This window comes from Trichomycterus rosablanca, chromosome 9, assembly GCF_030014385.1.
Source record: "Trichomycterus rosablanca isolate fTriRos1 chromosome 9, fTriRos1.hap1, whole genome shotgun sequence".
In the NCBI taxonomy this organism is placed as follows: domain Eukaryota; kingdom Metazoa; phylum Chordata; class Actinopteri; order Siluriformes; family Trichomycteridae; genus Trichomycterus; species Trichomycterus rosablanca.
In genome coordinates this window covers 26677606-26689945 of record NC_085996.1, presented here as the reverse complement: position 1 = coordinate 26689945, position 12340 = coordinate 26677606, and the positions used below count along the sequence as shown (strand labels likewise).

At 40.0% G+C, this 12340-nt stretch overlaps 1 protein-coding gene across 2 annotated transcripts in view; it reads right to left on the bottom strand.

The window, feature by feature from the left end:
• usp24 (ubiquitin specific peptidase 24) overlaps positions 1 to 12340 on the bottom strand; it is a 90210-nt gene that overhangs the window by 16227 nt on the left and 61643 nt on the right. For both annotated transcript variants that reach the window (XM_063002166.1, XM_063002167.1), the window contains 15 exons: positions 12018 to 12246; positions 11565 to 11727; positions 11256 to 11411; positions 11099 to 11169; positions 10847 to 11007; positions 7522 to 7583; positions 6732 to 6923; positions 5357 to 5471; positions 4043 to 4187; positions 3199 to 3318; positions 2791 to 2916; positions 2583 to 2681; positions 1733 to 1815; positions 271 to 412; positions 25 to 144 (listed from right to left, as the gene is read on the bottom strand). In XM_063002166.1, coding sequence (XP_062858236.1) covers positions 25 to 144; positions 271 to 412; positions 1733 to 1815; positions 2583 to 2681; positions 2791 to 2916; positions 3199 to 3318; positions 4043 to 4187; positions 5357 to 5471; positions 6732 to 6923; positions 7522 to 7583; positions 10847 to 11007; positions 11099 to 11169; positions 11256 to 11411; positions 11565 to 11727; positions 12018 to 12246 — 1984 coding nt within the window. The remainder of the gene's footprint in view (positions 1 to 24; positions 145 to 270; positions 413 to 1732; positions 1816 to 2582; positions 2682 to 2790; positions 2917 to 3198; positions 3319 to 4042; positions 4188 to 5356; positions 5472 to 6731; positions 6924 to 7521; positions 7584 to 10846; positions 11008 to 11098; positions 11170 to 11255; positions 11412 to 11564; positions 11728 to 12017; positions 12247 to 12340) is intronic.

The window sequence follows — 12340 nt, the reverse complement described above, 5'->3', positions numbered from 1 at the left end:
ATGCCATGATGTTTTATGCCTTACCCTTATCTGTTCATCATATTTAATAGAGCGTCCACTCTCCCAGTCAAAGCCAAAACGCATGAGATGGATACACAGCACACTGGGCAATGACTTTATACACGTGCGCTTTACTGTTGTCCTCTGAAAACAGATAATTAACACAGACAACATCAGTCAAGATCATTAAAAAAAAAATCAGCCCAACCAGAGAGTCTTTGTTTTTATTCCTGCCACCAAGAACGGTCATGTGCACATTCAGATTATTACCTTCTCTTTGCATTTCTCACAGTAGTAAGCATTGCTGCCCTCTAGCACCTCTCCTCTGACAAACTGGTCCAGAGAAATCTCCAGACTCTGACATGACGTCACTCCCAGATTCAATGCCATGAAGGTCTCCTCACGCTCATACCTATTCCACAGAGAGAAAGACCGATATAGAGGGAGGGAGGTACAGAAAATACTTAGTTACACTAGTCAAAACTATTATTTTCTTTAAAACTAAATGATATAAGTTAACCCCAAATGGATGAAGATCAGAGTCATGTGAAGTTAACAATAACATTGTTATTCATGCACAACCTCTTTTTATATAGGGACAGAAAACCCATTCGTTCTGTATGCCTGTGTAAATACAGGGCTACCTTAATTCTATTCTCACATTTTCCCATTATTTTCCAATCTACTCTACTGCTGCAGACTCCTACCCTGACCAAGAATAGCTGTACCAAATGTTCAGACAGGCTATTGTTATTCATTAATTATTAAAATGTACAGATATAGAAGTTGCTTTTATGACACAACATTCACACTACACAACACTAAGTATTTAATAAATGAGTTGATGCGACATGCTTTCGTGTGATTTATTTATTCATTTCTGGCTCTATTGAGCTGGTCATAAATCTGTGCACCACCTGCATTCTTTATCATAGAGGACTTATTTGGCGTCATTAATAAGAACTGTTGCCATTTTCCTCAATGCTCTGGCACTATAGAGCATTTTTCATTATTATTATTATTAGAACTCATGAAATGCAACACTTAACCCCAAAGCCATTTTTAAGGAAGGGGGAGGGGGGATTTGTGGGCTTTTCATAATCACTTAAGACTTTGCACTAACATTAGCAAACAAATAAAAAGAAGATGGGTTAAGAAAATGAAATAATAAATGAATCAAACTCATTAGACGGCCATTTGATATCAAACAATCAAATTAAACCACATGGACACACTTATTTTTTATAAAACATTCTTACTTGAAATTGTTGTGAATTTTGATTAACTTAAATCATGTCATTCATCCGCAAAAAATATTAAATTAATAAAATATTAAATTAGATTGCTCAAATCACTTTCAGAAAAAAAAGTTTTGAAATGCATTTTAGTTACATTAATAATAACTGTATTAGTGTCTTCATGGAGTAACTCACAGGGTCCATTAAAATATTGTTTAAGTAAATGCCAAAAATGCCAAGCAAAATCTTAGTATTTGAGGTGGCACCAAACTTTTGCAAAAACGCAACTTAATGTTAAATAGAGGAAACTGTTAAATAATATTCCATATATTGTACGGCAGAAAGCAAAATCATATTAATCTGCCTAACTGAAGACAAATTTTACTGCAGGTGGGAATGCATGTGGTTGAATATCAAGAAGCAGAACACACGCAATGACTGGCTCCTATTTACTGCATCTGTAATAAACATCATCGCTAGACAATATTACTTACCTATGAGGACAGTCTTTGCATATTTTCTGGTCTGAGAAAATCCCCTGGAATGTATTTTTGAAGATCTGCTCACGTCCAATTTTCTACAGGCAAGAAAGAGATGCCTTTGTATCAAAATTCAAACGTAGTATTAACAAGAACGATTAGGTGGAATTTTCTAAAAAGTGAAATGCCTTTCTAGAACACTGCCACATGCTGTAATTAAAGTCATTTATTTGCACTGTATAGAAACATTTATGCTTGGAGAAATTGTACATGTCTTTTTAAAAAAAGGAACTGGAGAAAAATGCAGTAATAACAATTATTATTATTGTAAAAATGTGGATTTTTGCATCATGCCCAATATAAAGAAAGAACTCTGCTCATCCTCTTATAATAAATATACTAATGTTGCCAGGAATAGCTTTAAGATACTGGCTGCATCTTTATTCTTTAATTAGCATGTTTAGTTGAAGCTTGCAACTGTTTTGCGTTATTGTTCTACAGTACAGCCAAGTTCACTCCTTGAAGCTAAAAATATTATTAAATAATTAGGCAGAAAAACCTACAGCAAACTCCTCCTAATTTCATGAGTACCCTTGTACAACTGGAAACGGACAACAGCACATTAGTTAGGGATAAGGATCGCTTTGGATTTGGTCATAATGTCATAATGTACTGTAGTTACCGTGGGCTTTAATGTGCAGGATGGTTTCAGATTAAGCCCCAGGACTTAAACCTGCATTTGAACTATGACAGTGCAAAATGGCTATAGATGCTTATACACTTCCCTCTTTAATCAGAGCATAATATAATTCTATTAAAAAAAAAAAAAAAAAAAAAGAGCTGGTTGATATTGCATGTGCCGTACTTTTAGATGCTCGTCCAGCTGATCCACCAGGCTGGTAAAAAACTCATAGGCATCCTGCTGCTCTCGCACATACAGCTCTTTGTTCCACATCTTAAAGATCTGCACAGAAACAACATCATACAGCTGTTAAAAACATTATTAATTTTTCTATTATTAAGCTATTATTAGCTAAATATGAACAGATCACATGAGCAAACACTCGGCTTACCTTCCAGAAGTTCTCAGGTACATAGTACTGCAGCTTGCTTTCCATTAGATGGCCGAACAGGGATTGCACCTGACAGAAAACACTTTCTTCTGGATTCTCTGCATCATCTTCTATTGACAGAATGGACTGACACACAGAGGGAAACATTTTTGGATCTTGAATTTGCTAATACAGAATGAGTGATGATTTCTATTTATTAGTATTCTTACACACTGTTGTGTAGATGTATTTTATTTGCAGTATGTAGCCCCCTCTTGTGGAAGACGAGTAAGAAACCAAACACATACCAAACCTAGACACTAGCTGGCCAAATGGCTATTTAAGCCATTAATGTGTAATGCTGCAGACAAATTTGACCAAAACTACGCACTAAGAGAAGTTCAGCCGTGATGGCTCTCTAATACACACCTCAGATAAGCCAGGCTGCATGTAGAGTTGCTGAAACACTGCATTCATGTAGCACGTGGCCCCTCCGTTCTTCAGCCCCACAAACCCTGATACAGATCGCCCATCCACAGGAGGGAGGTACTGAGAAATAAAACATTACCGATACACGCACATCATCGATTTGGAATTACTGACATGTGATCAGACATCTATATGCTAGTGGTGGATAGATTTGTTGTTTCATTGTAAATACTACAGATAAAGTGCAAAGTGTAGGATTAAAAAGGAGGTTAAGATTAGACCTTGCTTTGTGCAGTCATGATGGAAGAGGAACAGGACTTCCCTATAGTGATGGAAGCATATTTCCTTTATATAATTAATTTATAACACTGAATGGTTTTTTGGCTATGTGGGTAAAACACAGGGAGTTGTGGTCTACTTACACACACAACTGTGGTTGGTTGCTTTCCTTAAAATGATGTGGATATTACTTCGATGATTAATTCCCAATAAACAAACTAATGCTGTTAGAAAAGGCTCACCATGTTTATGTTCAACTCACTGCTCTACATTACTGCCATGTTCACTACACTGTTTATTAATTAATAAGAAGTGACTTGATCAAATTTGTTTGTTTAGGATTTTAACGTCATGTTTTACACTTCAAGTTCAAGTTTAATGTCAAACACAGTCAGGGGCAATTATTTCGAAATAACCTGACTGCATGTCTTTGGACTATCGGAGTAAACAGGATAAATCTATAATAAGCAATATCATTTTCAGAGCTGTTAATGTTTTCAATGTTCTCCAATGTTCTGGAAATGTTAACAGTCAAAAACAAGAAGGTAACATATAAAATACTCACATCAAACTCTTTGGAGAGAGAGGGATCAGACTGGTGGTGCATAGACAGCAGCTCTCGAGTGATGAGCTGCAGGTTTGTGAGAGAGCTGTCAGCTAACATCACCAACACCTCATATGCTGCCAACCGACTACTGACTGTACTGCACCTAAGAGAGGAATAACAGAAAGAGAACAAGCACAACCGGGAGAGGGAGTTAAGACTGAGATGTGGGATTCTGTATGAGTATGATGTGCCATAACTTTTAAATGTGCCACAATGCGTTTTATTTATTTATTTGGGATTTTACGCCATGTTAAACACATGTGTGTCATTTAATACAATGCGTTTTAAATTATAAAATTATTTTTAGTAATTTTTTAGTAATTTCCAATTCCTAATCACGCTCTGCTTGAATTTTCCCCGGTCTGATCAAAAAGAGCCAGATCATCACACATCCCCTCCGATAGGTGTCCTATCTGTGGCCGCTTTTTATCACCTGCCAGTGTGGGGCTCCAACACAGAGTCATATCACGTTCAAGAGCCAAGCTGGGCTCAATAGGAATCCCCGCATATCACAGAAAGAGATCCTGTCCAACCTTTCACTCCTTACGTGGCCAATTATGATACGCCAGCTCGGTGGCTCTACACTCAGCAGTAAGATGCTAGCGTGTTAGCCTGATGCGACGGTTTGACCAGGGTGTTACATTACACTCTATACCAAATGTCCTGCTCTAAAAACATATTTACATAAATTATACGGTCAAAAGTATGTAGACACATGACCATTAGCTTGTTGGACATCCCAATTCAAAACCATGTGCATTAATAAGAAGCTGGCCCAACCTTATTGTGGCCATGACAGACTTCTGAAAAGGCGTTTCACGAGATTTTGAAGTGGTTCTTTGCCCATTTAATGGCACTAATTTTAGCTGAATAGGCCTGGGTCACAATTAACGTTCTAATTCATTACTGTGATGCTGAAAAGGGCTGAGGTCAGGGCTTTGAGCATTTACACCAAACTTCAGTGCTTAGTGACAGTGTCATGCTGGAACATGCTGTTCAAACTTTTGCCACAGTAATGGAAGCATATAGTTTATAACAGCACATTTTATATATTTATTAGCAACTGATGTGGCTGAAACATGAACTAAACTCAGTAATTAGTAGAGGTGTCCACACACTTTTGGCCACTGTGTGTTATTGCATGTTAAATTGTAAGAATGTACCTAGCATTAAAGTTAATTGTGTGCACTTTATCTGTATATCAGTCTCAAAATCACCAGTCAGACTGGCGATTAGTTTTGAGTGTGTGTCTGTGTGCGTGCATATACTTACTTTGGGTGAAAATCATGAAGAGGAGCTGTGCTACTGGAAGGGTTGTTGCTGTTCAGGATGATGCGTGATGCTCGAAACAGGAAATCATCCAATAGTTGCTGAATGAGTGAGGGGCCTAAACAAAAAGTAAAACCATATATCAGGTGCAGTATCAACGTGAAAAGCCTTTGAGATTCATAAGGTCAATGAGATTTCCCTGAATAACTCATGTTCCTGGAGAAACCTCTCTTGTAATAGGACTAATCTAACCAACTGTGGCTGTCAGTGTTTGTTTCTACTCACACTCCAGATCCACTCTCTAGATTTCATTCGCATTCAAACGGAAAACTTTTTTTATAGCTCCACTTTTTAGTTGAGTAGACTTGGTAGAGTTGGTAGACTGTATGCACAACTAGCTAAGGGTACCCAAGCCTATTTACTACCCACATTCACTCTAAATCTCAGTGTGTTTCAGAAATGGAAAGGGGGGGGAGTGTGCTGAGGTAAAGATTTATTTGTAGTTGTTTGTACTGTAAATTTTTACAGAAAAAAATCTTTTGGCATGCGTGGAGAAACTGTTTAACAGAGGTTCTTGCTCCACAGAGGGGGCAAGTGGGGGCCTGGTCTCCCTTTAGCAGTTCCCTTTATCTTGTTCATACCACTGCCCATATCCTGTAAATAATGTATATCGTAGATACCGTTTATCCTGCACTTGCTGCTTATTGCACTTCTGGTTAGATGCTAAACTGCATTTCGTTGCCTTGTACTTGTACATGTGTAATGACAATAAAGTTGAATCTAATCTAATCTAATCCAGTTGTACTTATCATCTTCAGGTTTAACTTTCACAGACACAGATGCTATATCCCCCTGGCACCACATTTTCGTAATCCTAATTGTACCACCCATTTTCCACCAAAAGCGATGCATCCTGCCAGGCAAGCCACAAAGATTACAGCGAGAAGTTTACAAACTGCTGCTGTTGTAGCAGCGCTAAAATATAGCCTATGTGCAATTTTGGGCCGACTGCATAATACAGCAAGAATAGCATATTAATAGCACATTTTTTTAGCATGGAACCCCTTGCATAGCATGCTCTGATTATTTATAAAACTGTTTCACACCTATACGACTGCCACAAGTGATCAGTAAATAAGGCTGATTCACAAGGAAGCCTAACTATGGGTTAACCCAACATCACCTACCCAAATGACCTACTTGGACATTAAGGCACACATCTTTGAACACGCTCTAATTAATGAAACCACATCCTCGCTTGAAAACAAGTGAGATGAAAGGCAGAGATAACTGACTGCTAATCAGAAACATCTGGCCAAGTGAGCGCACAAGCGTTTAAAAGACTAATCGTTGCCCGTGTACGTTTCAAAGATCTTACCAAACTGCTCCTTCTCGTTGCCGCAGAGCGACAGCAGAGTCTTAATGAGGCGCAGATGGCCAGCCTGCAGGATGTTGTCGGCCTCACTGGTCTCCAGCTCGCTGGTCCACGTAGGCTCAAAGTTATCCAGCCAGCTGATCTCATCCTCCAACATGGCTGCCGGACTGATCTGCAGCTGCTCCATCTCTGTGCCTAAAGACAAAAGTTAATGAACAATGGATCACACACGAATACACGAAATGTCCAGTGCAAATGAACTACATCATTTTATACAAAGTTATTACGGCAGACAATAGCAGAATGAACCAATAGAGCTTATGTTGAGGTATTTGTATTTTAAGGGAGTGCTTTATTTATTACTGAAGACCTCTTGCTACTTGTGCAATATTTTAACATGTTGGATAAACACATGCACTTTGCTTAATAGTGTAGTGTAAGTTGGCCAGCCAGCAACTACCTTTTCCACTTCACCCCTTTCCAATGCGACTGTCCAGAACTGAGTTTTCATTACATTGAAACTTATCCTAACATTTTTACTGTCTGTTTGTGCATACTTCATTGTAAAGTAACCTCTACTTCAGACTAAACTGCATGTGATCTGCACCAATCAACATAACAGCTTAATAAAATTAATATCACTTCTTAATTATGCATTTAACTTGATCCAACTTGGTATTGAAAAAAGAGAACAATCTGATCCAGAATTAAAAATGAATTAACAAGACGACAACCAAACAAACAAGTTCAGTCCCAAATGCAGATCTCACAATTAAATAAGAAGGATTCTTACTAGTGAGATCATCCAGAAGCTGGCATCGCAGGTCAAAATACTCAGTGCACTGTGAAAGCAACCTAGAAAAACCAAATACAAAACTTCAGCTGGGGTGTTAAATATATACATATGGCTGTATGTTTAGGTATGTGGACACCTGGCCAAGAGCTTGTTGGACATCCCATTTCAAAAACAAATGCTATTAAAATAGAGTGACCTCTATGTGATCATTTCAGATATAACAGCAGCCACTCTTACAAAGGCTTCTTACAAGACTTTGAAGTAGGTCAGTGGGAATTTGTGCCTATTTAGTCAAAAGAGCATTTGTATGGCTGGGCACTGATGTTAGCCAAGAAAGTCTCAATTGATGGTGTAGTTTATTATTTTGCAAGCCACTGAAGTTTCTTTAAACAAATCGTTTTCTTTGTCTTTACTGACTTCACTTTCTGCACTTGGGCACAGTCAAAGTGGAACATGAAATGCCTTTTTTAAACGGCTGCTTAAAAGTGCTAAGCATATAGTTATATATATATATATATATATATATATATATATATATATATACAGTGTATCACGAAAGTGAGTACACCCCTCACATTTCTGCAAATATTTCATTATATCTTTTCATGGGACAACACTATAGACATGAAACTTGGATATAACTTAGAGTAGTCAGTGTACAGCTTGTATAGCAGTGTAGATTTACTGTCTTCTGAAAATAACTCAACACACAGCCATTAATGTCTAAATAGCTGGCAACATAAGTGAGTACACCCCACAGTGAACATGTCCAAATTGTGCCCAAATGTGTCGTTGTCCCTCCCTGGTGTCATGTGTCAAGGTCCCAGGTGTAAATGGGGAGCAGGGCTGTTAAATTTGGTGTTTTGGGTACAATTCTCTCATACTGGCCACTGGATATTCAACATGGCACCTCATGGCAAAGAACTCTCTGAGGATGTGAGAAATAGAATTGTTGCTCTCCACAAAGATGGCCTGGGCTATAAGAAGATTGCTAACACCCTGAAACTGAGCTACAGCATGGTGGCCAAGGTCATACAGCGGTTTTCCAGGACAGGTTCCACTCGGAACAGGCTTCGCCAGGGTCGACCAAAGAAGTTGAGTCCACGTGTTCGGCGTCATATCCAGAGGTTGGCTTTAAAAAATAGACACATGAGTGCTGCCAGCATTGCTGCAGAGGTTGAAGACGTGGGAGGTCAGCCTGTCAGTGCTCAGACCATACGCCGCACACTGCATCAACTCGGTCTGCATGGTCGTCATTTCAGAAGGAAGCTGACGCACAAGAAAGCCAGCAAACAGTTTGCTGAAGACAAGCAGTCCAAGAACATGGATTACTGGAATGCCCTGTGGTCTGACGAGACCAAGATAAACTTGTTTGGCTCAGATGGTGTCCAGCATGTGTGGCGGCGCCCTGGTGAGAAGTACCAAGACAACTGTATCTTGCCTACAGTCAAGCATGGTGGTGGTAGCATCATGGTCTTGGGCTGCATGAGTGTTGCTGGCACTGGGGAGCTGCGGTTCATTGAGGGAAACATGAATTCCAACATGTACTGTGACATTCTGAAACAGAGCATGATCCCCTCCCTTCGAAAACTGGGCCTCATGGCAGTTTTCCAACAGGATAACGACCCCAAACACAACCTCCAAGATGACAACTGCCTTGCTGAGGAAGCTGAAGGTAAAGGTGATGGACTAAACCCAATTGAGCACCTGTGGCGCATCCTCAAGTGGAAGGTGGAGGAGTTTAAGGTGTCTAACATCCACCAGCTCCGTGATGTCATCACGGAGGAGTGGAAGAGGATTCCAGTAGCAACCTGTGCAGCTCTGGTGAATTCCATGCCCAGGAGGGTTAAGGCAGTGATAATAATGGTGGTCACACAAAATATTGACACTTTAGGCACAATTTGGACATGTTCACTGTGGGGTGTACTCACTTATGTTGCCAGCTATTTAGACATTAATGGCTGTGTGTTGAGTTATTTTCAGAAGACAGTAAATCTACACTGCTATACAAGTTGTACACTGACTACTCTTAGTTATATCCAAGTTTCATGTCTATAGTGTTGTCCCATGAAAAGATATAATGAAATATTTGCAGAAATGTGAGGGGTGTACTCACTTTCGTGATACACTGTATATATACACACACACACCAATCAGCCATAACATTAAAACCACCTCCTTGTTATTTTATCAGCTTCACTTACCATATAGGAGCACTTTGTAGTTCTGCAATTACTGACTGTAGTTCATCTGTTTCTCTGCATGCTTTGTTAGCCCCCTTTCATGCTGTTCTTCAATGGTCAGGACTCTCCCAGGACCACTACAGAGTAGGTATTATTTCGGTGGTGGATCATTCTGGTATGAGTGGATAAGACACAACAGCGCTGATGGAGTTTTTAAATGCCTCACTGTCACTGCTGGACTGAGAATAGTCCACCAACCATGGGCCACGTCCTGTGACCCACTGATGAAAATCTCAAAGATGACCAACTCAAACAGCAGCAATAGATGAGCGATCGTCTCTGACTTTACATCTACAAGGTGGACCAACTAGGTAGGAGTGTCTAATAGAGTGGACAGTGAGTGGGCACGGTGCTGCTGTGTCTTATCCAGCACATCATACCAGCACAACACACACTAACACACCACCACCATGTCATTGTAACTGCAGTGCTGAGAATGATCCACCACCTAAATAATACCTGCTCTGTGGTGGTCTTGACCATTGAAGACCAGGTGAAAGCAGGCTAAAAAAGTATGTAAAGAAATAGATGGACTACAGTCAGTAATTGTAGAACTACAAAGTGCTCCTATAAGTGGAGCTGATAAAATAGACAGTGTGTGCAGAAATAAGGAGGTGGTTTTAATGTTATGGTTGATCGGTGTATATACTATAATTGATTTATAAGATAAAAGAAGATTCCTTTATTGATCCTTATAAGGAAAATTTACAGCAGCTCCAGCACAGAGTAAATACAGTTAGAGTAAATACAATAGAGTAGAAAACAATAAAAATATTGATTATGTAATGCAATTACCATTATATAGCTGTATGACAAATTACAACTATATAGCAAAATACTATATATATACTACGTATACATATGTTACACCTGCTACAACTGTTGAGGCTAAAATACATGAATTTAAAAATTAGGATGGTGTCCAAATACTTTTGTCCATACAGAGCATCATTTGATAGCTAATTTCAATCCATTCGCATGACACACGACTGGTGTACAGAGTGACAGTGATAATAATATGTCAGCTCTTCACAATGTCTTTGTATGGTGGTTATATGTTATGTGTGTTTGTGCGAGACCTCTGATTGATTCCCCTCATGACACTGGTAGGAGACCAGAGAGGAAGCTGGGCAGTCAGCACCACTTTCAGCAAGAACAGATTAGGCTTCTGCAGCTCTGGAAACCCGGATGTATCAGTCTGACTCAGCGTGTACAGCTGATCGCACGCCACCCGTCGGATCTGTAATGGGAGACGTATAGAGGAAGCTCGTATGAACTGTGAAACTTAATTAACCCACCTACACAACGCAAATGTAGATGACTCGACGTACCTCTCCACTGTGTGAGCCCAGCAGGATATCAATAATAAAATCATTTACACAGGGCAGGTTATAAAAAGAAGCTGTGGAATAAGAGAAAAGGCATTAAAAAGACCATTGCAGTACAGAAGTGATGCAGTGTCTTGTATGTATTTGTGCAGGATCTTACAAAGCTGCTGGCATCGAAGTTGCAGGCAGGTGACTAATAGTGACAGCGCTTCTCTGGCGATTATTGTGTCCTTAATGGACACGCACTGCTGTTTGACACAGATTCCAGCCTGCAATGTGGTGGCCTCTCCTTCACTGCTGGAGCTGCAGTTACTGCCTGCGATCCACAGAGGGAGACACACACAATGACTAAAGGATGGAACGCATAAAGCAGGTCCAGTACTCAATTCATTCACACATCCATGTTCATTCTGGAAATGCATTTAGTTATGATGTGTAAAGCAACAGTAAGGACAGGACAGTGTTTTACCTGTGCTGCTAACCCTGCTGCGGACTCCCAGGGGCAGTAGGGAATTGGTGCTTTCTCTGATGGGCTGGCTGCTGCCAACGAGGTCTAATCGGCCAGCGGCAGCAGCCCAGGTAAGGCGCATGAAGCAGGCCACCGTGGAAGTAAAGTCCCCCACCTCCATTGTCTATTTCCACAGCAACAATGGAAACAAGTACAGACAAAACAGCTTGTTACTACAAGACTGGCTGGTATATTAACTGTACTGTGTTTTTTTTTTATAGGAGCTGGCATCTTGTGAAGTGGTGCGAAGGAGACTGGGAAATGTAGTCAGTAATACTATGTGGCACTATTACCAGCAAGTGAATGGATTCCCCTTAACCAAGTTATTTTATAGATGCATATGACAAGATTGTATTCCCTTCTGTAGCTAACAAGCCCCAAGACATACAGATAATCATCATTCAACAAACACACCTGAATGGCAACACGTGCTGCCGGGATGATCTCCTCCACTCTAATTGAGGACCTGTCAGACATGGACATCTGCCTGTAGGAAGATTTCTCTGGTGTTCCACAGAGGGAGAGCTGCCGCCCACTCTGCCTGCCTGCGTTCCGGAAGGGTCTTGAGGACAGTGTGTCGATGCCGTCCTTACTTAACTCTTCCTCCAGAATGCTTGGCATTGTTTGTCCTACCAGTAAAAACCTGCAAAGGGAAAGCCAAAGCACCGGTCAAGTCTACTGATGATAAAAGATGAATACAAATATGCATTAAAAAATATATTTAAATATATGAAATC